This window comes from Podarcis filfolensis (genome assembly GCF_964270895.1).
Source record: "Podarcis filfolensis genome assembly, chromosome: 15".
NCBI classification, from domain to species: domain Eukaryota; kingdom Metazoa; phylum Chordata; class Lepidosauria; order Squamata; family Lacertidae; genus Podarcis; species Podarcis filfolensis.
Window position 1 is genome coordinate 29,053,920 of NC_139618.1, and position 22,711 is coordinate 29,076,630.

A 22,711-nucleotide genomic window follows, 5' to 3' on the forward strand; every position below is an offset into this window, starting at 1 on the left:
CTGTTCTAACCCAACAGGGCTGTTCTTAAAGAGGGAAATGAATCTCCAACACCTGATTTGCATGCAGAATGTCCCTGGTTCAATCCCCAATGACATTTCCACATAGGACTGGGAGAGACTCCATCTGAATTCCTAGAGAGCCTCTTCCTGCTAGGCAGTGTTAAAAAGCCTGAATTAGATTGACTTAAATGGGCAGACTTCTCCACAGAACTGCTGTGGGTGACTAGTACTGGTGACAGACATGCTGTCAATTTCCTGACAAGTGTTCTGGGAGATGGAGAATGAAGTCAGGGAGGAAGTGGTGTACTAATGGGCAAATTGAACGAATTCCACTTAAGTAAGACTGGGCTCATGTATGCTCCGCTCATGACAAAAAAGTCTATAGATACAGTACCCTAAATGATTGATTGCTCTAGAACAGCTGGTCAAGGAACCAACCAGAGAGGAGATGACCCTGGACATAATCCTGTGGCACCAAGGAGGACTTGGAGAAAGATGTAAGTAGGCAGTTTCCAAGAAAGTACAGTCACATTTGACTTCAAAAGAGGAAACTTCTGAAGAATGAGGCGATGGGTTAAAAAGGAAGTTTGCAAGGGAAAGTCAAAAGTCTCATTAACCTTTGTCAGTAAGCACATGAAGAAGGGTGTTTTGGCAGAGAGTACATCCTTAGACTTTCAAAAAGCATTTGATCAAAGTCCCTCACCAAATATTCCCAAGTAAGCATAGCAGTTATGGAATAAGATCCTCTTATGGGTCAGAAACTGGTTAAGAAACAGGAAGCAAAAGAAAAAGAATAAAATTGCAGTTTTCCTGAGCAAGAAATGAGGTGCCCCAAAAATTTGTATTGGGACCTGTGTTTTTGAACTTGTTTATCAATCACCCGGATTTAGGAGTGAGCAGTCAGATAGCCAGTTTGCTGATAGCACCAAATCGTTAAGTATTTTTTATCTACCACTTTCCAACATGTATGACTTCAAAGAAGTTTCCATATGGCAAGTCATATAGTAAAATAAAATAGGCTGGCAAGAACAAAAAGGGATTGCAAGGAGCTCCATGAGGATCTTTCCAAATTGGATGACTGGGCGTTGAAATAGCAAATCCACTTCCATGTAGGCAAGTCTAAAGGGATGCACTATGGGGCAAAAAGTCCTCAGTTTACTTACACACTAATGGGATCTGAACTGCTAGTGGCTGCCTAGAAAAGCAGTCTTGCAGTCACAGTAGACAGTCAACCCAGTGTGTGGCACCTGTGAAAAAAGTGCACAACTGGTGCCTCTCTCTGAACCTGGTATCTGAGTCGGACTTTCTGCTGGCTCTTGCACTGTACCCACCCAGCCAGGAATTCTGTGCAAGTTCACTACAGATAACTCAGGTGAAAGCATCGCTAAAGATCAAGCAACGGGGAATTCTGAAATTCCCCTAATCCACCTTCCCATTCCCTGTCCCCCAGCTGCATAGCTGCTGTAGGTTGTAGATTGCAGACAGCCCAGTCCTACTGCAAAATTGCCTCCCAACCAGCTGCCTCCCTCCTGCCATACTGGTCAGTATCTGCACCATTGATCGGGACGTGTCATGCCCTTCTACTCTGGGTGTAATTGCCCAGGTGCACTCCATTCTACTTTGCCAGGTGGGACCAGCACCTGGACATTCGGGACCACACATCTAGAAGATCTCCCAAGAATCCAGGATGCAGCCTCAGTCCTACACTCCCTTTGGCAGTAGAAAGAGTAACATCTAATAGCAGCATCTCAAGCATCTGCAAAACAGTCAAGGGAAGGAAAAACTGGCGAGTGGACACATTCAGCAAACCACCTTCCACCCACCGGTGATGTTTGGGAGTGGATCCCAAGGGGGGCAGTTTGTAGAGCGAAGGCAAGGGCCTGGTCTGAAAGACCCCAGCTGGGAGAAAGCCTCTGGTCCTCTCCAGAGTCAGTTATCTACCTATCAAGGTAGCTGCAGAACCACACAGGCTTTCCCAGTCTGCCTGGAGCCACCGAGTGAGTGTCGCAGAACTGCCAGTTTCACGGACTCCCGGCAAATGCCAGCTTGGCATCCGCCAAGGAACAGCCCCCTCCTCCCCTGCCGTGTCCCTGGCAGCCCCAGGGACAAGGACAGGCAGACGAGCAACAGCTTCTCTCTTTCCCCCCCTTCTCTATGTGTGCAGAGAAAGAGTGTAGCAAAGCGCTATCCAGCAGCCGGCCCAAACTTGGGAGGCTAAAGACATTCTTTCCCTCTCCGAGCTTGGACTTGTCACTGTTCCTATTTTGTTGAATTTCCCTTTGTTTGTGCCAGCAAGAGCCTGCCTGCCTGCCTGCCAAGGACAAAAAGCCACAGAGAAGAGAGATTTGCTGCAGTGCCAGCATCTTGGTGCGGCCCCATCAGTGAGCCTTCCTCAGCAACAGCAGCGCACACTTTTTGGGGGTCCCAGTGGATGCTCCAGACCCCCCAGGAAGGGGGTTCCCCAAGTCCCCCTTGGGGCACTGCCTGGCCTGGAGCCCACCAGCCGCCCACTTTCCTCAAGTGTCCTTCTGCACAGACAGTCTCGGCCATTGTTTGGGCCGCCCACGTGCCAGCGCTGCAGCTGTCAGGAAGGACCTTTGATATCTGACAGCAGTCTAATCCTTGCTAAGGAGGGGCCTCGCCTGTCAGCAGCCCCTCCCCACAGCTTCCTCAGGCCAGGCCAAAGGCAGAACTCAGCAAACCATCAGGCAGAGTGGAGCCAAAATTCACTTGCAGATTATGAAAAACCACACCGGCAGCAGATTCACCGCTGTCCTCCCTGGTTGTAGGCCCCAAGCGACTCAGCCTTGCCTCAGAAACAAGTACCAGGCACAGCCAAACTGAAAGAGTGCCTGACCAGCAGCCACCTATGGCATAGCTGTCAACTTTTCCCATTTTTTAAGGGAAATTCCCTTATTCCGAATAGGATTCCTCGCAAGAAAAGGGAAAAGTTGACAGCTATGAGTCAGGCCTGGCTGTCCACAGGCCAAGGACCTACCTAGGCCGCAGCAGGCGTTGCATGGCCAAGCTAAACTCTAATAAGGTAAAAGCAAAGTAAGCTCCACAGCCCCCCCAGAAATTAGGATGCTACCCCCACCCTTCTTCTCCCTTCCCCCAAGGTTGATCCTCAAAAGAATGTGGGCACATATTTTATCTTCTGTAAACCACTTGAGAATTATTGTTTTGATTTTTTTTACATTCGAGCAGTGTATAAATCTTAAGAAAATGAGCAAAATGTTTGGTATCCTGGATCCTCCAATAACCCTTTGGACCTGCAGGACATCCTATGGGTCTGCAGGTCCCTGTCCCACAACTCCAGGCACCTCCTGCATCCAAGGAGCCGCTGCCTCTGCTCATCAGCTGCCATGACCCCTACCTGGGGGAGGAGAACAAAACCACATCCCACTGCAGCCCTCCCAAGGGAGTTTCAGGAGTCCCACCTACTGGCTTCATTTTGGGACAAGGCAAAAACATTTGTTGCTTTCCCAGGCCTTTGGAAATGTAATCAGCTTCCTTGCCAACAAAGCTCCTCTGTATATGTGGTTGATAGAGGTTGTTAGAGTCTTTTTTTTTATTGTCGGGCTACAGTGTTAAGTAGCTGTTTGCTCCCACCCGTGGAAAGGGAGGGATATATTAGTAACAAGGAAAACCACCAACCCATCAGCCTCCTTACCTTGAGAAAGGCGTGTGGGGCGTGTGACTGCCAAGCCATCTATGGCACACGGGTTGCCACAGGGGTGCAGAGTGAGAGTCCCGTGCATGTTCTCGATGAAGCAGTGCTTGGGTGCCACACCAGCCCCCTGCAGCACAATGTCTCCGGCGGCTGAGCCCAGCATGGTTTTGCCTGCAAGGAGACACAGGCAGATGCTCAGCAGGGCAGGATGTGGGGCAGCCACTGCCCCCCAAGCGGCTCTTCTGCCTGGCTAGCTCCCAGCAGGAGAAGCAGGTGCCCCCTCTCACCTATGGAGCTTGACAGCCAGGGGCCTGAGAGTAGCCAAGGCTGCCCAAAAGAGATTCCTAAACTGGATGTCCCAGTGCATCAAGGTTGGAGAGATTCCGCTGTGCCACCTTTCCTGGCTGATGCCCTGATATTGTCCTCCGCGTGGGAAGGGGCTTCCCAACCAGCCCTGCAGGTACTTACCTTCTTCCAGAGGCAGGAGAGTGATGGCAGTGCTGAGACGCCCGCTGCCCAGGCTCACCAGATGTGGCTTTTCAGTCTGCACTTTCAGGCCTTTGCCTGTCTCGGTCAGGTCTAGAAGACTGTTCTGCAGGGTGGAGAATAGCTTTAACTGGCCACAGCTCCTCTGGAGCCTCCATCTTCACCCACCACCGCGGGATGTGGGTCTAAGGGAATGGGGTGGATGGCCAAGGCATGGGGCTGGCTGAGATTCAGGAGAAGGTGGGAGAGGAAGGAAGAGAACTGCCCCAGTTGCAGGCAGTATCCAGGGTCTGTAGCTCACTCTAATAGGATCACAGAGCAAGCCAATTAACCCTAAGGGATTTAGGGCCAATCCTCCTAATTGGACAATAAGAGGAGCAGGGAGCAGCCCTGCTCTGTTGAAGCCCAGAAGGCTGATGAGCCAAGGAGAGGAGGAGGCCATTGGTACTGCAGTGGGGGAGCATCTCCTAGTCATTTGGGGCTGATGGTTGCAGCCCCTGTGCCTGCTTCAGGGTGGTACCCCTTGTGGGGAGAGATCCTAATAAAACCAACAATAGCACAGCACTTAGTTACAACACAGAACTAGGGAAAGTCTTCAACCGTTGCCAAAAGATAACAAAGTTGACTCCAGGCCAACTCCATAAATAAGGGGCCAGCACCGAAAAGGCCCTGTATTGCCCTCCCTAGGCTCATTCTCTGGCCTGAGGGTGAGAACCCCGCTTTGTTTGCAAGTATTTCCATTCACAATATTCCAAGTTGTTCTTTTTTCCATTCACAACATCAGCTCACCTGAAGACGTGCCTGCATTCGACCAGCTGGGCTGGCCACATTGCGGTTACAGGTCTCCATGGCAACAGTCCCCCTAAAGGAAAAGGGAAGGTCAAAAATCCTAGCCCAGAAGATGACCCAAAGTTCCACCTAGGAGATCAATTCCCCCCCTTCCAACACATCCTGAGTGACCATCTTGTTTTGACTTCTGCATCAAAGCCACTTTGAATAGTGTAGAGTGGGGGGGGGGATTAAAATAAAATCTAGGTTTCTCAGACCCATATGTTGAATCTGGAATTAACCAAGAGTAATCCCTTGCCCCCCCCATCAACCCCACCTTCACCACCCAACTGTGTCTGCATACACACCCCCCCCTTGTTCCCTGATCTCTCACCCCATCTGAAATCTAGATTGTAAACACACCTACCTGCCCCTCTGGCATGATTATTAGAAAGACATGTTGCTTTCTCAAGTACATAGAAGCGTGTACATGAAAAGCAACAATATCACACTGACAACATGTTTAATGCCCCCACAGCTCCAGCGATTCTACTTCATTGTCCCTTTTCTGTTTTTTTTTCCTCTCTCTCTCAGCTGCACCTCAGATCTCTGCACCCCCAGCCCCCTTCTCGGGAGGCCACCATGACAACCACAGTACGCCACCTACAGGCTGCGTCCCAACACTGCCCTACCTTGCAGGAGCCACCTGGGCCCCCTCAGAGAGGCAAAGCAGTCACTCACGCACCACTGGCACAGGTCAGGAGCCCCCAACCCACAGCCCCCTCTGGGGCAGGGCAGAAGCACAGGTCTGCCTCTGCCCTGAACTCTCCCTCCCTCCCTTTCCCACCTCCCTGAAACGAACACACGTCCTCCCAAGGGGATGCAAGAGTTCTTCATCAGCAGAAAAGGCAGCCAGAAGTCTTGGCTTTTTGCCTTTCTTTCTCCTCAAGTCTGAGGGAGGGGGGGACACCTCCTCAGGAACTGCCTTGGTGAGGGTGGGGGGTGGTCTCCCTGTTCCCTTGCCTTCCCCTCTCTCCTCCAGAGCTGCTCCAGCAGGTCACAAGCCCTGACAAGCAGCCTCTGTTCTGGAGAAGGGAGGGCGGGTGGACACCCCACCTTGCCAGCAGCGACAAGGCGGCTTTCTTCTCCGTGAAGAGGTCAGAGAATGAGGCGCTTGTGTGGCTGGGAGTGGCCAGGCAGCAAATGCCAAAGGGTCGGAGCTCCAGAAAAAGTGGGCCTGGGACGGCTGCGAGCCTCCTCTTGGGCCTGGGGACCGAGCGAGTTGCGGGGGCTCCTAGCCGGACCACACACACAAAGCACACAGAGAGAAAACAGAGAGGAAGAAAAAAAGGTCCTCTGAGGGAAGGGGAAGGAAGGGAGAAAGGGCAAATCTGCCTGTGAGCCCCAGCTGTGATGTGGCCCCTTCCAGGAGAAGCTGACAGACCTCCTTGTGGGCCACTCCCTTCCCGGGCAAGGGTGCTTTTGGCCTGTCCTCCCCCCTCCCAGAAAAGAGCCTGGGAAAGTTGGGGGCGGCAGCCCTGGTCTTGAGCTAGGCCAAGGCTAAGCCGCCCACAACGGCTGGATTGCCAAAAAGGATGACATAAGAGCAGGGTAACCAGCTCCCTCCCCCCCACATCGAGTTGGGCCAGAGTGAGAACTGTTCTGCCCGTCCGCACCCCTCCAGTCCTCATGCAGGAGTGTCAGCCACAAGGAGAAGGAGGGAGAGCCAGTGGTGGGGCACAGATGGCACTGGCAAGGCTTGCCCAAGCTAAAGAGGGCTTGTCAAAGAGCCACACAGCAGCAGAGCCTTCCCCGTGGTGCCAAGAGGCATGGGTGCATCCTCCACAGTCCGGGCCTATAGGCAAAGAGGGCCCCCAAAGGCCTCCAAGCCCCCTTCAAGCAAGGGAGACTCACCTCAAAAGTCTTCCAAGACAACCATCCTGACTCTGGAGGGGCACCAGAAAACTCTGCCGTTCCCACAGCTGGCAAGAGGCTCTGGAGGCCAGTTCCCTTTGCAATCCTGAGTCACCGGGAGGAAACAGCCTTTCCTGTCCCATCCACAGGCAAAGAGGGGAGGCCCAGCCCAGGCCACAGGTTGCCAAGGCAACAGCGGACAATAACAGGGGCAACAGCCACTTCCCCTTGGAAAACAAACCAAGAGCTAGATCTATCCACCAGGCACACTGGCTCAGGAGTCCCTCTCCCCAGTTCCCCAAGGGGCAGAGGGCTCCTTTCAGCTCCTGTGCCCCCAAATAAGTCAGGCAGCAACCTGGCAGCTGCAGCCCCCAAAAGCAACCGTGGAAGCCCACCAATGCCCACTGCCACATGGGATGCTCACAGCCATGTGCTTCTCCAACATTAACATTAGCAGATGGATATTTCAGATCCTGGCTACCCAACTCAAGCTGGGGAGAGAAACCAATAAACTGGGTGAATTCAAAATTGCCACCAGATAAGCATCCAAGTACCAAGAGAGAGGTGTCCCTGGATGGCTCTCTGTGGCTGCCAGAAAATGTCACGCACACACGACGCCTTCCTCATTCCCAGGACTGGCAAATCCTGATTAAATGAAGGGGGGAATTGCCCTCCGCTCATTAAACCCTTTCATGGGGCAGATCCAAGAGCAACAGGCTCCCTGGTTCATTTGTGAAGAAAGTCTCAGAACATTCTGAGCACAAAACAGAACTGGCCCCAAGGAGGTTAGCCACAACTAGGCAAGGCAACCAGACAATTTGTCCTTTGCCTCCAAAGGGATCAGCCATCTCGATGGTGGACCGGATGCCTCCTGCTCTGGTGCTGCAGAGAGAGAACTGATCTTAAAGATGCACTAAAAGTATTTGCTGTCCCAAGGTCTCCAAAGAGAAACTCCCTGAGGATAGGGATACTATCCTTGGTGGGTCGTAAGGGCTAAGAATTACTTTTAAAAGAGGACTCCTTATTCTTTTTGTGTGTGCTTTTTGTAGCCGCCGTTTTATTATATTATGAAAAACTTTAATAGGAATCTCATTCCAAAGAGGAACTCTCTAAGAGTCCTGCAAGTAAGAGACAGCATCCCTCCACTCATCCTCCACCAATGCCTCCTGTCACTATGACAGGCAGGAGTTCCACAGGTTCAGCCAGAACATCATAGCAAAGCCATTCTCCTGTACTGGGAGAGCATTCCCAGGGATTCTCTGCTAGGGGTGTGGGGAGGTTGTGGCTGATCAGTCCTGCTGCTGCCCACTCTGGGTGCCTTGGCTTTTGGGGTGGCTTCACCCCAGTGCCTTTGGAAGACCCTCCACCTTGTCCTAAATGAGTCCAGGTGCTATCCCTCGCCTTCCTCCCCACCTGGGCCTCCCACAAACCAGCAGCGCAGGCAAACAGAAAGAGGCTGTCACCGTTAAAGTCTCCAGCCGACTCCCTTGTCAGCTCAACAAAGGAAACGTGCACTTTTTAAAAAGCCAAAAAAGCATTACATTGTTTCAGGTGGGGAGAGCGACGCACACGGCTTAATCCTGTCCACAAGCCATATTCGATGACCCAGATCTTTTGTCCCTAAGTCTCCACCGGAACTGTTGGAGGAGATCTGTACTCATAACGTCCCTTTAGGGCGCTCGGGATTATGGCACAGGATACAGGAACCCTCTTTTCTGCTCCCCAGAACCGCGGGGAGGGGGCTCCATGCGGCTGCCAGTCTCCCCTCCTGCCAAGACGCCGCAGGTCCCCCTTCTCCTTCTCTCTCGTCCCGAAGACTCGCTCGCTGCGAGGATTAGGAAACAAAAATGCCAAAAATGTGTGGAATGCGCCACGTCCGTCCAGGCAGGGAGGCGGGCAGGCGAGCTCCCCCCCCCACCGGTGCCCCTTTCAGGTGCCATCCAGGAAGGAGCTCCCTTGGAGATAGACAAGAGAGGAGTCGAGCCAATCGCCTATAAGGGAGGGGGCACCGCTGGCTACATGGACATCTCGCCCCCCACCCAACACTCGTATATACCTAGACACGAATACGAACAATAGCTGGGGGGAGAGGGGAAGATTGGGGGGGGGTTCGAAGGGGCGAGGGAACCGCCCCAAGCCCAGGAAAGAGCCCCCCTCCCCATCCCCGGCAGGTGCGTCCCGTCCAAAGAAGGGAATTATCCTTCGCCGCCCCGTCCCCTTACCTGGCTGGTGGCCCCGACGGGGCGCCCCCACCTGCGGAGCCCGCTCGCTCGCGATGCCTCCGAGCGGAGCGCTGGAACCCGCGTCTCCTACTCGCCCAGACCGGACTCCTCTTTCCTCGGCGAGGGGCCGTCCCTCCGCTTCAGCCCGAGGAGGAGGGCGAGCCCGAGGAGCCCCCGCCCCTTCTCCCCGGGCCTGGCCTTTGTTCGCCGCCCTTCCTGGGGCGCTCTGTGCCAGGCTGGGATGAGCCGCTGCCCGGCGCGTGACCTGCCAGGCACGCCGGATGCCGCCCGCCCGGGGACTGGCAGTGCCCCCCGGCTTGTGCCCGAGGAGGAGGAGGAGGAGCAGGCAGGGCTGGAAACCGGAGAGGCGCTGCTCGCTGGCTGCAACCCGAGCCGCCGCCGCCGCCGCCGCTGCAGGAGAGCCTGAACAAAGGGCTGGATCAAGAGAGGTGCCGGGGCGCAACTGGCTGGCTGGCTGCGCCTGACTTCGACGCCCCGTCTGGTCCCTTGGCAGCGGCACGTGCTCCGAGCGAGGGTGGCCTCCTCCTCCTCGGGAGTACGGAGGAGACGGGAGATCTCCTGGTCGCAATGGAGAGAGACTGCAGCTTAGTGGCACCAGCTGCTTGATATGCTAAGGTGGCAGATTCAGTCTGCACTTCCAGCGAGGGCTGGGAATGCCCCTGCGTCTGAAATCCTGGAAAGCTGCAGCCTGTCTGTGTGGACAGTACTGAGCTAGATGGAACTAACGGGCAAGGCAGCTCCCTTTCAGTCTTGCTGCCCTGGGTGCAACACCCAGTGGAGGTAGAGGACAAAGACTCCTTTGCCCTAGTAAGCAGCCGGTACCCAGAGGTATTTTCCTGCAGGTGGTGCGATGGCTAGAAAAGAGGATGCAGCAAGGCAGCTGAGTCCACGTGGACCTGCTCTTGTGGTCCTTCCTGAACCACCTGCTGTCTGACCTTCCACAGAAGCTCAGCAGGTGAGGGAAGAAACAGGGAGTGTTTTGGTGTTTGGGCACTGGGAGGTAACACAACAGCTCTGTCTGGACTCTCCCAGCTGCCTGATTCAGAAAGAAAGGTATGGGAAAAAGAAGAGGAGCAGAAAATGTCTAGAGGCAGAATCTAGAGACAGTCCCAGGGATTTTTCTAGCCCAGTTTCCTGTACTGAGTCTTGGGCTGGGGGCAGACAGGCCGGGCAGGGTCAGCTAAGACATCCTTCTGGGTCCCAGCTCCACCGCAGGTGAAGTTGTGGCCCACCCACCACCTTGTGTGGAGCTGGCAATCATTCAGCGTGGAGGAGGAGGGTGTGATGGAGATCATGAGTGCCGGCCACATTTCCCCTTTTTCCCACAGTCCAAATATGCTGGCAGAGACCCTGCAACATCTGGAGCCCATCAACCCCCTCCTGCTCCGCTCTGTGTTACACAACGGGCTGCACAGCTGTTCAAAAGAGTGACTTCCAGAGGCCCAGAGCACATCAGGCAGCAGCAGCCCCCACAGGACTTCCAGGAAAGGGACAAAGCTACAGCCACAGCCAGCAAAAGAAGACCCCCCCCCTCAACTGGGATATTTTCCTGAGTGTCAGGTAGAGCCAGCGTGGTGTAGTGGTCAGAGTGTCAGACTAGAGCCTGGGAGACCAGGGTTCAAATCCCTACTTAACCAAGAAGTTCACTGGTGGTGTCCTTGGGCCAGTTACTGCTTCTCAGGCCAACTTACCTCACAGGGTTGTTGTGGGGATTAAATGGGGAAGGGAAGAACCATACATGTCACCTTGGGCTCCTAGGAGAAAAAGCTGGGATATATCGTATTTTTTGCTCTATAAGACGCACCAGACCACAAGACGCACCTAGTTTTTGGAGGAGGAAAACAAGAAAAAAAATATTCTGGATCTCAGAAGCCAGAACAGCAAGAGGGATCGCTGCGCAGCAATCCCTCTTGCTGTTCTGGCTTCTGGGATAGCTGCACAGCCTGCATTCGCTTCATAAGACGCACACACATTTCCCCTTACTTTTTAGGAGGGAAAAAGTGAGTCATATAGAGCAAAAAATACGGTAAATCTTCAGATGGAAGATGGAGCAAGTTTGTTTTCTGCTGCTCCAGAGGGCAGGACCCAAACCAATGGATTCAAAGTACAGTGGTACCTCGGGTTAAGAACTTAATTCGTTCTGGAGGTCTGTTCTTAACCTGAAACTGTTCTTAACCTGAGGTACCACTTTAGCTACTGGGGCCTACCGCTGCCGCCGCATGATTTCTGTTCTCAGCCTGAAGCAAAGTTCTTAACCCGAAGGTACTATTTCTGGGTTAGCAGAGTCTGTAACCTGAAGCATCTGTAACCTGAAGCGTCTGTAACCTGAGGCACCCCTGTACAAGAAGGGAGATTCTGACCAAATATTAGAAGACCTCTCTGATGGTGAGCTGTTCAGCAGTGGCACAGACTACCTCAGAAGGTGGCGTTGGAGGTTTTCAGACAGGTTAGATGTCTATCTGTCAGGGATTCTTTAGCTGGGGGACCAACGAGATGACCCTTGCCGGCTCTTCTACAATTCTGATTCTTTGAAATGCAATAAATAAATAAAAATATAGAGGCCTGGAAGGTCACATGCGGTCCCCCACCACTGCAGTATGTGTTGCAGCAAACCTTACAACAGCTCTGCGGGGCTATTTCAGCATTGCGGCAGAAGGAGCTGTGGGCAAGAGAGAGTGGAACAGGACACCCCAATATCTTGGCAATTTCCCCCCGCCAGTGGACCCCCCTCCCCCATTCAGAGGAAGACCAAACAGAAGAAACAGCCCCAGATATTTCCCAGTTGAAACAAATTGGCTCACACAAGAGACCAACCTAATTATAGCTGAACATTACATCACCCAGGGAAGGGAGGTCCCTGGCGCATCTTCCTTTCCCTGCCGCCTCGAGCCCTTTTGAATAAAAAAAGGAGCCCCTGCATATTGAGAGGGAGATGCAATCCCACTGTGTGATGAATCCTTTCATCTTCCAGCATAGTTGAGTTTAAAGGGCCTGGGTGCGCCCTGGATTCGCCTTTCCGAGGCCAGGAGGCCAGCAGCTGCAGCCTCTTGAGAGGACCAAAACAGGGGGGTGAAGACCCAGCAAAAAGGGAAATGAAAACAATAACAGGACCGCTGCTGGTTTTTCAGAGCAGAGCACAGGATCCAGCATGGAAGCTGGTTGCCTGACATGTTGCTCCTCTTTGCAGTGGGAGAGACAGCCTCATATGAAGCTTTCTGTATTGGTGGATACAGGTGGTTTTGCTGGCACACTGACTTGTCAGGAAGCTGTAGGGATGCTCAGGCAACCCAGCTAGCAGGAGATAAACCAGGTGTGGTGAACCCCTGGCCTTCCCCATGTTGTTGGACTCCCAATTCCTACCAGCCCAAACCAGCACAACCAATGGCTAGGGATGATGTATTACAACAACATATGGGAAGTCACGGTGGAGGAGACACCTGGGAGAGACTAGTGAGCCCCCATACTGGGGGCGGGGTGGGTGGGGGGTGGGAAGGAAACTACTGTAGATACATAATTTTTAAAGAATACTAAACATGAAGTGAACGTAAAAGAAAAGAAGAAAGTGGCAGTTTGGAATGAGAGAATAACACAGAAGTGTGAAAGGAGGAGAAATTACAATAAATGAGTAAAACTACCATAGTTTGAGAGCCTTTGGGTTGTTAGCCAATAAATGCAAATTCTTGTTCAGGAGCTATTTTTGGACTGGTTCATAAGAGGGACAAAATTGTATTTGGGTTTTCTATTAATTTCCTTTTGTTCCAATTCTTTGGTAAACAGTGGGTTTTCCTGGAGGAGCAGCGGGACAAAAAAATCTCTCTCAAACCTGTTATTATTGTTTGCTACAAAATGCTAGAAACTGGTACAAACAAAAGTGTGGTTGAGCCCTAAATTATATCCAATTAAACCCACTGAAATTAAGTTATTCATATCTATTATTTTTAGTGGGTTTACTCTGAATAGGAGTATTGCTGGACACAACCCCCTAGATAAGCAAATTCTTCCCAAAATGTGGAGTTGAGTCAGAATACCTCCACAGCTAATGCTTATATTCAAATGTGTAATCTACAATTCTGCAGGTGCAGACTCCTGAAACACTTTACACATACACAGTTGAGAATTTGTCTGCTGTATCCATAAAATGTATTGTTTACAATTTCAGAATGCAGAAAGATAAAGCTTTACCTTATTATTTATATTTGGGTGCCACCCTTGTAACCAGAAATTGGGGTGAGAGTGGATGGCAGTTTCATAACCCATTGCTAGATAGATTGCAGTTCTACACAGGCTCTTTCAGGGCAATATCTCTCACCTGTGACCAACAGACTTGAAAGGTTTGCAAGCAGACCAAGAGGCTCAAGGACTCCGTAAGTTAATTACAGTCAAGCAGCTCGATGCTATTAAGTTTGCACCCAGAACCTTATTCCAGAGAACTGTAAATGAATATCCCAAGCTTCTTATTATAGGAAACAGCGATGCATCTTGGGGGCAGTTGTCTCCTGAAGAGCCCCCCTTAACCTCCCGTTAACATACCATTAGCGAGTAATATTCCATTTCTATTTAAATAGAACTTTAAAAGGGAGACTAGACTAGCCATTTTATCAGAGGGCAAATCCCAGTTACTACTATTATAATTTGGTAGCAGTCAGGGCAGTGCTCATTTATCCTTCCACTGGGTGAGGAAGAATTCAAAGATAGCAAAATACATTCGGAACTTTTTCAGATCAGCTGTGAACTCCTTTCGGAATCTTCATCAGCTTTCTAAAATTATTTTTCACTTAATAATTATTAGCCACTTAATAGGCATAAGGCAAGTTGCAAGCACATCTTACCCTTCTGAAAGGTACTTCCTTATTAATTATATTTCTTCATTATTTGGTTAGTGTGGCATGGTGCCCTATCCAGTTTTGCCTCTACCATGGAGTTTGACTGCTCTCAGTAGCAAAGGGGTGCACAAGAGCCCCAGATTGGTCTGTTCACTGAACCTGGAATCTGTGCAAATGAAGCTCCATTATATGTTACAAGTACCCAGCACCTTTTGATTTCTGCGTGCTATTCAACTGAATTGTATTCAGAGAAGACCCATTTATTTTAATGGGACTACTCAAGAGTATGACTAACAGTGGTTAGCAGCCCCATTATCTGTTATCGTGGCGCCTGGGCTCTGCAGTTTGGTCCATGATGGAAATCAGAGACACAGCCTCAGATGCCTCTGAGGTCTTAAGACAGTACTCCATTGTTTGTATTTACATATGCAAACTTTTCTCTTTTCTTTTCTAGATTTTACCAGAGACTGATATTTTGCAACAAGGACCCTCCACCCCACATTCTGTGTTTCTGCGGAAGGGCAAGGAAGTCACTTTGGCCTTGGAGGCTGGTAGCTCCCAGCCTTGCTGTTTGTCAGTGCATGGCCATACAGAGCAAGCTTCACAACTGTAGCAGAGGTAGGCAGAGAGTCCATATATCTTATAGATACACATGTGTCCAGCATCGCCACTCAAACCTGGAGCCGATTCCTTGTTCTCCAAACTGAGCTGTCAACAGGAACCCAGAAGCAGCTGCTTCAAATGCTCTTCCATGCCAGCTCTGCGTTTAGTTCCCCACTTACAATATTAGCTCTAAGATCAACCCCCGTCCCATTCCAGGCAGCTACATAGCTTCACGCATCTCATTTTAGAATAGTCTTTATTGGATTCAGGGGCATGGATTCTTTTGTGTACACTGGAATGTGTTATAGGCCCTAGCTCTTTATGTTACAGGGTTACAAAATCTTATTTAAATATCACTCTTCCCCCACCCTCCTCAATGTAATTTAAGAAAGAAAGAAAAAAAGCCTCCTTTGGTGGAACTAAACTTGACTCCATTTTAAAAATCAGACAAGACAACTCTTGAACACAGCTGGATCAGTAAGATTCGTAGCTACTCCTACAGTACAGGCCTAGACCACCCACCCCCGGGGGCATTTTGGAAAGGGTCACATCAGCAATGAGGCAGCGTGGGAGAAGCTGGTAACTTCTCTTAACAGGTGGGCACAAACTGGCACATGCCCATAGCCACTTGGGAAGTCAGTGCCTGCCACCGCCTCCGCCTGCCCCAATCAATGGGCAGTTCAAGGATTCCCAAGCAGGGAGGGTCAGAGACAGTTGCTTCTTCTTCCTCCTTTGGACAGGCAGCAGCTTCAAGAGAGTGAAGTGTCTTCAGACAACAGTCCAGGAAGTGGACAGTCAGGAGCAGTGGGGCCAGAGGTTCCCTCACCCAGCACCTGGTGCAGGGAAAGGGGTGCCAGGGGCTGACCTCTGCTTCCTGCCAGGTTAGAGGTTGCTGGATGTCCAGGCTGGTGTCCCTTGACCAATGCTGGGATTAAGAGCCATTCACCTCCCATCACAGTAAGGAATCGGTAATGAAAAGGGATGCCTTGGGGACAGGGAAGGGGAAAGTTACTGTGAATTAAAGCACAGGAGAAGGAGGAGGAGGAGTGTGCCTAAGGAGTAGGGAGGCTGGCTGAACCAGAGAAGCAAGCAGCCTCTCCCTGCCTGACTGGCTGTGACCTTGGAAATGTTGGTGGGCGAGCAAACATGTCAGTGTCCCCTGACACAGAAAGGGTTGCATCCCTCTCCCAAGAGACCACAGCCTCAAAGTCTTGCTTGCTGCTTCCCGGCAGCAACAGTTACAGGATCTCATACTTGTCCACGAGGAAGGTGGTCTCTGTGGAGAATCTCACAGGACTGTTCCCATCTACCTGGGTCACTTTGGTAACCTGCAGAGAGGAAGCCATGTGGTCAGTCAAGATGAAATAGCCTGCTACTGGTCTTGGATCAAATTGCTCTTGTAGTACAGTGGTACCTTGGTTCTCGAACACCTTGGTACTCAAACAACTTGGAACCCAAACACTGCAAACCTGGAAATAAGTGTACTGGTTTGCGAACTTTTTTTCAAAAGGCTCCGTTTTGAGCATTATGCTTCTGAATTGAGTGCCACACTTCCTTGTTGTTATGCTGAGGTCTGTCTGTTTTTTGCTACATTTTTGTGGCTTTTTGTGTGACTGTGTGGAACCCAGTTCAGCTACAGTTTGATTGATTGTGTGATTGCAGTACATTGTTTATTGCTTTCATTTTATAGATCAATGGTCTCGTTCGATAGTAAAATTCATGTTAAATTGCTGCTTTAGGGGTTGTTTTTAAAAGTCTGGAATGGATTAATTCATTTTGCATTACTTTCTATGGGAAAGCGTGCCTTGGTTTTGGAATGCTTTGGTTTTGGAACGGACATCAGAAATGGATTAAGTTTGAGAACCAAGGTACCACTGCACATGCTATGAGACCAAAACAACTCTCAAGGTATGCTGACCTGTGCCTCTCCCTTGCACACTTCAAAAGGAAAGAGTTAAAGGCTCTCCCCACCTCCCAAAGTGAAGGAGACACTTTGAGGAAACATTATTAGCCTATAAAGGAACAAGGACAATCTACACCAATGTGTCCTTTACACACAAAGTCATGGTGCCAAATAGGACACACCTCAAGGGAAGCCCCCCCCCCATTGCATGCAGAAGACCTGTATTCACTTCCAGTTAAAAAGCTTATGCATCCCCACCCACGTTCCTGCCCTAGACAGTGTTTGTGTGTATGTGCAGGTACAGGGGGAAGGGTGTGGCTTGCCAGCTGTTCTGGGTGCCTTAGCACACAATTGCCAGGCAGTCCCCTGCCCCCTTGGGAGCTATACCACTGCCAGGAGGATCCTTTTCCCACCTCTGCATTTTCAACGTTGGAAAGGAAAGCCGATTGCTCATCGCACTTGCCAGATGGAGAGCATAATTGTGGGCCATATGGAAAGCCAGGGTATTTTCCAAAGTAGAAGAGGGCAGCGAACACAGCCTCCACTCGAGGCACTTCCCAGACTCACCTGGATGTTGCAGTAGTTCTTCTTGGAGACGAACGAGACGTGCACAGGAAAGAAGTCATTTGGCTGCCCGTTGATGCTGAACTCCAGGCTGCCGCTCTTGTTTTTGGCATCGATCACAGGCAGGCACCACTCGAGGATGTTTCTCCGGCTGTCGTGGCGATACTCGCCATCAATCTCCCCAATCACAGGAGCACCCACGTTGGACCTACAGAAGCAGCAACGAGTGACCACTCAACTCCCTTGCATCAAGGCTGACCTTGCAGCTGGTGGGTGAATTGGGGATCAGGAGGTGCAATGGGTACTCACGGCAAAGGGATGGCGATCACCACGTCGTTTAACTCCAGGTTCTCCTCTTGCAGCTCATACTCAATGTTGACATCACAGCCACTCCCACTCTCTGATGGCCAGCAGTTAACTAAGACACAAAAAGCACCCCTGCTCATCACATGACCTTCTGCCAGCAGCAATGGGCTCTCCTGAACAGGGACAGGAGGAATGTCTACTGAACCAAGGGAGCTGTGCCTGGTTCTAGGCTAATGGGAGTGTTATGTCCATCAGCGCCTCCTCAACGCCCAACCAGATGTGCTCACACTTACTTGTCAGTGGAATGAATGACTCCTCTGTGGTCTGCAGCCGCCACTTCAGGACTCCCACATCACTATTTATGGGGAAAGACTTCTCTGGGTTCTTCAGGCCAATCAAGGACTCTGTCGTAAAAAGCTTCTTGTCAACATTGGGGTGAGTCTGAAAAGAAAAAACTGGTAAGATTCATCTGTAGATCCAAAAATTAACCGTACCATGCTCCAAATTCTGGAAGACTTTCACTAGATTAGCACACTAGCCTGCCACTCAAATCTAGAAAGCATTGCCCATGCACAGCATAGACAGGCTGGGAAGCTCCTTAAGCAACAATGGTGAATCATTCGTAGCCAAAGCCTACCATAAGAATATACAATTTTTTTCTGTATTGTCACCATTGTTTACCTCAGTTCCTCAGACTCCCATCCTGTGAAACTTAGTTCAGGCACAGAGATTTGCCCAATATCTTCCACTGTGAAGACTGGTACATAGAATTAATTCAGTTTCTTTGGTAACTCCCTTCTCTTCAGCACACATTTGACTCCCTTGTCAACCAAAGGTTTAGCCACCTTCCTAGCCAGTCTCTAATACTAACATTACTCAAGATTTTTTAATTGTTGGTTTCTATGTTTTCAGAAATTTGCTCTTGCACTCTCAGTGTCTTGTTCTACCCCTGCCCTGTTTAACCCATCACACATGTTTTTGACTTAAATCTTCAGCCCTATTCCAAACCTAATGCTCTTTTAGCTCCTACTGGCTTTATACCCGCCATCAAATTATTCCCTCAAAGACAGACCTTGGAGTACTGCTAACATCAGAATCAAGTGCAGAACTCTAAATAAGGATGCCCTCCACCCCACCCATGGAGCTCCATTAATCCCCACAACTTGTATCACGGACAGCACCTTTCCACCTGCATGGGCGGCAGTAGGAGCAGCAAGGCCAGCCATACCTGGAGCTGCACCCCTTTCTTGTCCTCGTTCTCAACGTGGATGCGAATCCGGGAAAACTTTTCATCCAGGATCCGCAGCATGATCATGCCATGGAGCTCCATGTTCTGCAGGCCTCCATCCCGGCCGCAGGTGAGCGAGATCTTCTCCTCTATTTTCATGTGCACACTAGAGAAGAGAAAGCCTGAATCACCCCCATGCATTGCTCTGCACTGCCTTTCCTTTGGCAAAAGTAGGCGGGCCCAAACAGGATGTGGAGGTTTCGCTCCCACTGGAATGGCCCTCCTTCCAAGAGTGAATCTCCCCAGGCTTTGCTAGACTAGATGAGCTGCTTGCATTTCCCATCCTTTAACCTGTTCCCCTCTCCAACCCCAACGTCACTCCCTCCAATCCCTGTGGCTCAGGGTAGTGACTGGATCAACCCCCCCTCCCCCACACCGTGTTATGTGCAGGACTTATACCTCAAAGAGATATCTCTCACTCCTCATTGGGACACACTCTGGGCACCTGCCCAAAATTCTGTCAACTCCCAAGAAAGGCACGCCCCAAAAGGAAGGTTAAGGTTGATGATACCAGGTGGTCTAGGAAACCACTCCGAATCCCAGCCACAGTTTCACTGTCTTCTCCCACTGCAGAACACAAAAACCTACCTCTCCATGTTGATGGGTGGAGCTAGAACAGTGGCTGCTTCTGAGGATCGCTTGCCAACCAAAGTGACAATGTTTTCTCCTTCAGAATTTAGCTTGTCCACAAAATTGTCCACTTCCTTCCCTTTTGCGCCAAGCTTGAGTGCCTTGTTTGAACCAGATGGCCTAAGAAACAAAAAGCAGTGCAGAAGTTTTTGAGGCATCCTTTCTCCATAGAAAGAACCCAGAGAGTGTCTGAGATTCATAGTGGCAGTGCTGCTACAGCCTTCCCCTTATCCTCATGCTCTAAAGTTGCCCTCTCAGGAAGGAAACACACACAGATCGTATGTACAGTATGGCCACCAGAGAGCAAACATGTCATTCAGCTACTTGGGAGACACCAAAGCAGCCCTCCACAAGAACAGTTGAAGAAACCCAGAGGATCCAGATTGGAGCACCATCGACAGTCTCAAAAAGACCCAGAACTCTCCCACTTCTGAAGGTGGCCACTCATGGCAACAAGAGGTCCACAAGCCCTCACCTGCTTCTTGCCCAACCTTTATACCTGGTAGGTGCTGGAGTCACTTTTGGTCGCTCCGTCTCAATGATGGTTTCGGTAATCATGGCAGCTGTGCTGCCTCCTGACATGGCAGAGCTTCCAAAACCACCAAACCCTGGTGCTTTGGTGCCCCGGCGCTCAGCATCCCTTCGAGCTTGCTGCAGTTCCTTGGCTTTCCGACGCATCTCTGCCTTGGCCTCCCGCTCCTGAGTCTACATATACAAATGAGAAGAAGAGGACAAGAAAGGAATTGATGGCCTGGACCAAATGCACCAGAGTCCTGGGCCTGGACCGTAGGAGGCCACAGAAAGCTTTTGGCCTACCTCACGGACAGCTCTGAAGACTTTCTCCTCATGAGAGTCCATCTCAGTAAAAGTGCGGATCTGGGCCAGGTTGACGTTTTCCCGGTAGCCAAGGGCAACAATCTCATCAAAGGCAAATATCAGATCAAAGCAGTGCTCAGAGATCTCATTCTCCTCCAGGGCTCGACAGTATTCTGGGATCTGGAGGGAGTCGGGGAAAATGGCATTCTAATGAGGCAAGGCAACCGTGGCCAAAACCCACTCCACACATCTTCCTAGACTTGCAAAGTCCCCAAAGCCTCTACACCTTTAGCTGAACCTCATTGGTCCAGGAGCTTGTTTCAAGGGCAAACATTCTCCCAGCTAGCACCCCACACTTATCCTAATGTGATCAGGTGGATCAGCTCTTCACTTTCCAATTCGAGTATCAAATAAGTAAACACAGCAATGCAACCCAAGGAAAAAGCAAGCTCCATAGGACAGCTGCTCCATGTGCAAACCCTCCCTCCCCCTGGGTATTTTGCAAGCCAGGCAGCTTGAAGCAAGATCCTCACCACTCTAGAGAAAAGCCGGAGAGTTTCAAGGTCCTCCAGGATGTTGCTGTTTTTTGTGGTGATCAGGACCATGTAGAGTTTCTCCATGGGCTGGTAGACGTAGCGGACGCTCTCTGTCTCTACGAATGTGTGCTGCTTCCCTGTGTTCATGAGCTTGGGGAAGGCTGCCAGCAGCCCCTCAATGCGGGTCCGTGTCATCTCTACAAACTGGCGTGAGACGATCGCCTTTCCGGCTTTCGTACAGACGGCAGCTGCCAAGAGCACCTGTGGGGACAAGAGCTTTTGTCAGCCTCATAACTACATAGAAAAAATAAGAGCCTTTCAGTTGAATCAGTGGTCAGCCAGATACCTATGTGAAGACTGGAACAGGGCCTTGTGATTAGGGCTGGGCGGTATATCAATATATCATCCAACACCGGTTTGAAGTCCACATCGTGATGTTGCTTTCATAATTTTTGACCTGGCAATATATCGCGAATCATGATGTGTGTGTGTGTGTACTCTGCAAAAATCACAATGTGGGAAAAACCATGAAGTCACTCAAAGCTACTCTCGATTTCTGCAGTCCCCGTTAACTCAGCCAGCTCAGCTCTCGCCGGAATCATGATGCGGGGAAAACCATGAAGCCAGCAAATGCTGCTACATAGTAGTTCCATCCTTATTTCAGACGTGATATATCGGTATATTGTGATGTTTAGCTGGTGAAACACCACGATGTTGAAAACTAGGTATCACTCAGCCCTACTGACAACTGGTAAGCAGGTGGAGGTAATATACAGGAACTGTGCCTAATAGCCATCATTAGCATTTTCCTTCCTTTCCTGCCTTATGAGCAAGGAGCAAAGGTTCACACAAAGCTTGTCATCTTCTTCCTATAACTCAAGGAGGCCTCTACCTGAACTTTGGTGCTGAAGAGCCACGTTTAATTCACTGCCACGAGGTAGCCTTGGTCAGACCAATGTCACTCAGCCTAATCAACCTCAGAAAGCAGTTGTGTGAAGAGCCACCATTGTGCTGAATTATAACATCTCAAAAGTCAAAGGTTTGTCTTAAGGAGATCCAAATCAGCTGGCCCGTGAAAACCATGGCATAAAGTTAAAAAACCTGGATTTTCTATATTATCCAATCCAAAATTCAACTTGCCCAACCTTTTGCTCTAAACTAGTTTTGCAACATGATTTGCACAAAAAAAGAACCCTGCTGCTTCATCCTTGGCCAAGCTGACGGCGTCCACAAATACTCCGCAACTCCTAGTGGCTTTTGCAAACCGTGAAACATTTTGACACCAGCAAACTCACTGGTGGCTACGTTTACCCTCCTCTCTCCCCCAGTCTAGTTTCCCTACCAGAGGAAAACCTGGTGGTTTTTTGTGTGGAGCAAGTGAAAAGTGCAACTGCAAGATTTCTGTGCCTACCAGTTGCAGGACGCCTTTCTCAGTCCCAGCTTGGAAGTAGTATCATCGCGACAGCCTCAAGGCTGCCTCTTGTGACACGTTACCTTCCACCAGCAGCTACGGGCTCACGGAGGGAGGTGTTTGGGTGGCGCAGGCGGAGGCCCTTGAAAAGCAGGCAGGCTCCGGAGGGGCTCCCACAGGCCCTCCTCCACCTTCGGCCTCGGAAAGACGCCCCCCTCGCCCCGGGAAGCAGCGCTTCGCCCGCGGTGTCTTGGGAGGCAGCCAGGCAGCCGGCAACGGGCGACCGAAGAGCACCCAGGGCCGACTGCCCGCTGCTCACAAGGGTGGCCGGAGAAGGAGGAGCCCCATGGAGGCCAACGGGATCGAGCAGGCCCCGCCGACACCCCCCTCCTCCCCCAGTGGCAGCCGCTGACCGCGGAGGGCAGCGGGAGGCCCCGGCCGGATACTCACCATGGCGAAGGTGACGGCGAAGATGGCAGCAGCAACAGCGGCGGCGGCGTCTCCGTTTCCTTCTCTCCCCTCCGGGCCCGAGCGCCTCTCCGCTCCTTCTGCCTGCCACACAAGATGGCGGCCCCGAGCCACGTCTCCCAGGCGGAAGCGGCGGCGTCACGCACGCAGAGGGCACGCCGCCACGCCTCTCGCCCCAACGAATGTCCGCCAGGCCCCGCCCACCCGAGCCCATTCGGCAGTGGCAGCGCCGCCGCCGCCCTCCCTGCCGGTAGGGGCCACTGTATCTCCTCGCTAGCT

The 22,711-nt window shown here is 51.1% G+C and overlaps 2 protein-coding genes across 24 annotated transcripts in view; both read right to left on the reverse strand.

Annotated features, from left to right (window-relative positions):
- PHLDB1 (pleckstrin homology like domain family B member 1) overlaps positions 1-9,655 on the reverse strand; it is a 43,576-nt gene extending 33,921 nt beyond the window's left edge. For 17 of the 23 annotated variants that reach the window (XM_083588279.1, XM_083588278.1, XM_083588277.1 and 14 more), the window contains exons 1-4: positions 6,842-6,999; positions 4,949-5,021; positions 4,142-4,265; positions 3,674-3,844 (exon numbers count right to left, since the gene is read on the reverse strand). In XM_083588279.1, the coding sequence (XP_083444405.1) occupies positions 3,674-3,844; positions 4,142-4,265; positions 4,949-5,021; positions 6,842-6,984 (511 nt within the window). In that variant the 5' untranslated portion in view covers positions 6,985-6,999. Of the gene's footprint in view, positions 1-3,673; positions 3,845-4,141; positions 4,266-4,948; positions 5,022-6,841; positions 7,000-9,063 lie in introns of those variants that run through there. The other 6 variants (XM_083588271.1, XM_083588275.1, XM_083588286.1 and 3 more) reach the window with 6 other exon arrangements.
- A 5,094-nt stretch (positions 9,656-14,749) lies between these two features.
- ARCN1 (archain 1) lies at positions 14,750-22,638 on the reverse strand. Its single transcript, XM_083588219.1, has 10 exons — positions 22,415-22,638; positions 20,551-20,814; positions 20,018-20,197; positions 19,701-19,906; positions 19,160-19,321; positions 18,512-18,677; positions 17,577-17,724; positions 17,287-17,395; positions 16,981-17,185; positions 14,750-15,838 (listed from the first exon to the last, which is right to left on the reverse strand). The coding sequence occupies exons 1-10, from the start codon at positions 22,415-22,417 to the stop codon at positions 15,749-15,751; spliced, it is 1,533 nt and encodes a 510-aa protein (XP_083444345.1). The 5' UTR covers positions 22,418-22,638; the 3' UTR covers positions 14,750-15,748.
- Positions 22,639-22,711: the final 73 nt, after the last annotated feature.

Coding starts and splice junctions, on each gene's coding strand:
- ARCN1 (XM_083588219.1), bottom strand. Junction 19,907..20,017: donor TCTTCAGAGCTGTCCGTGAG/GTAGGCCAAAAG, acceptor TTGTATATGTAG/ACTCAGGAGCGGGAGGCCAA. Junction 15,839..16,980: donor AGAACTACTGCAACATCCAG/GTGAGTCTGGGA, acceptor TCCTCTCTGCAG/GTTACCAAAGTGACCCAGGT.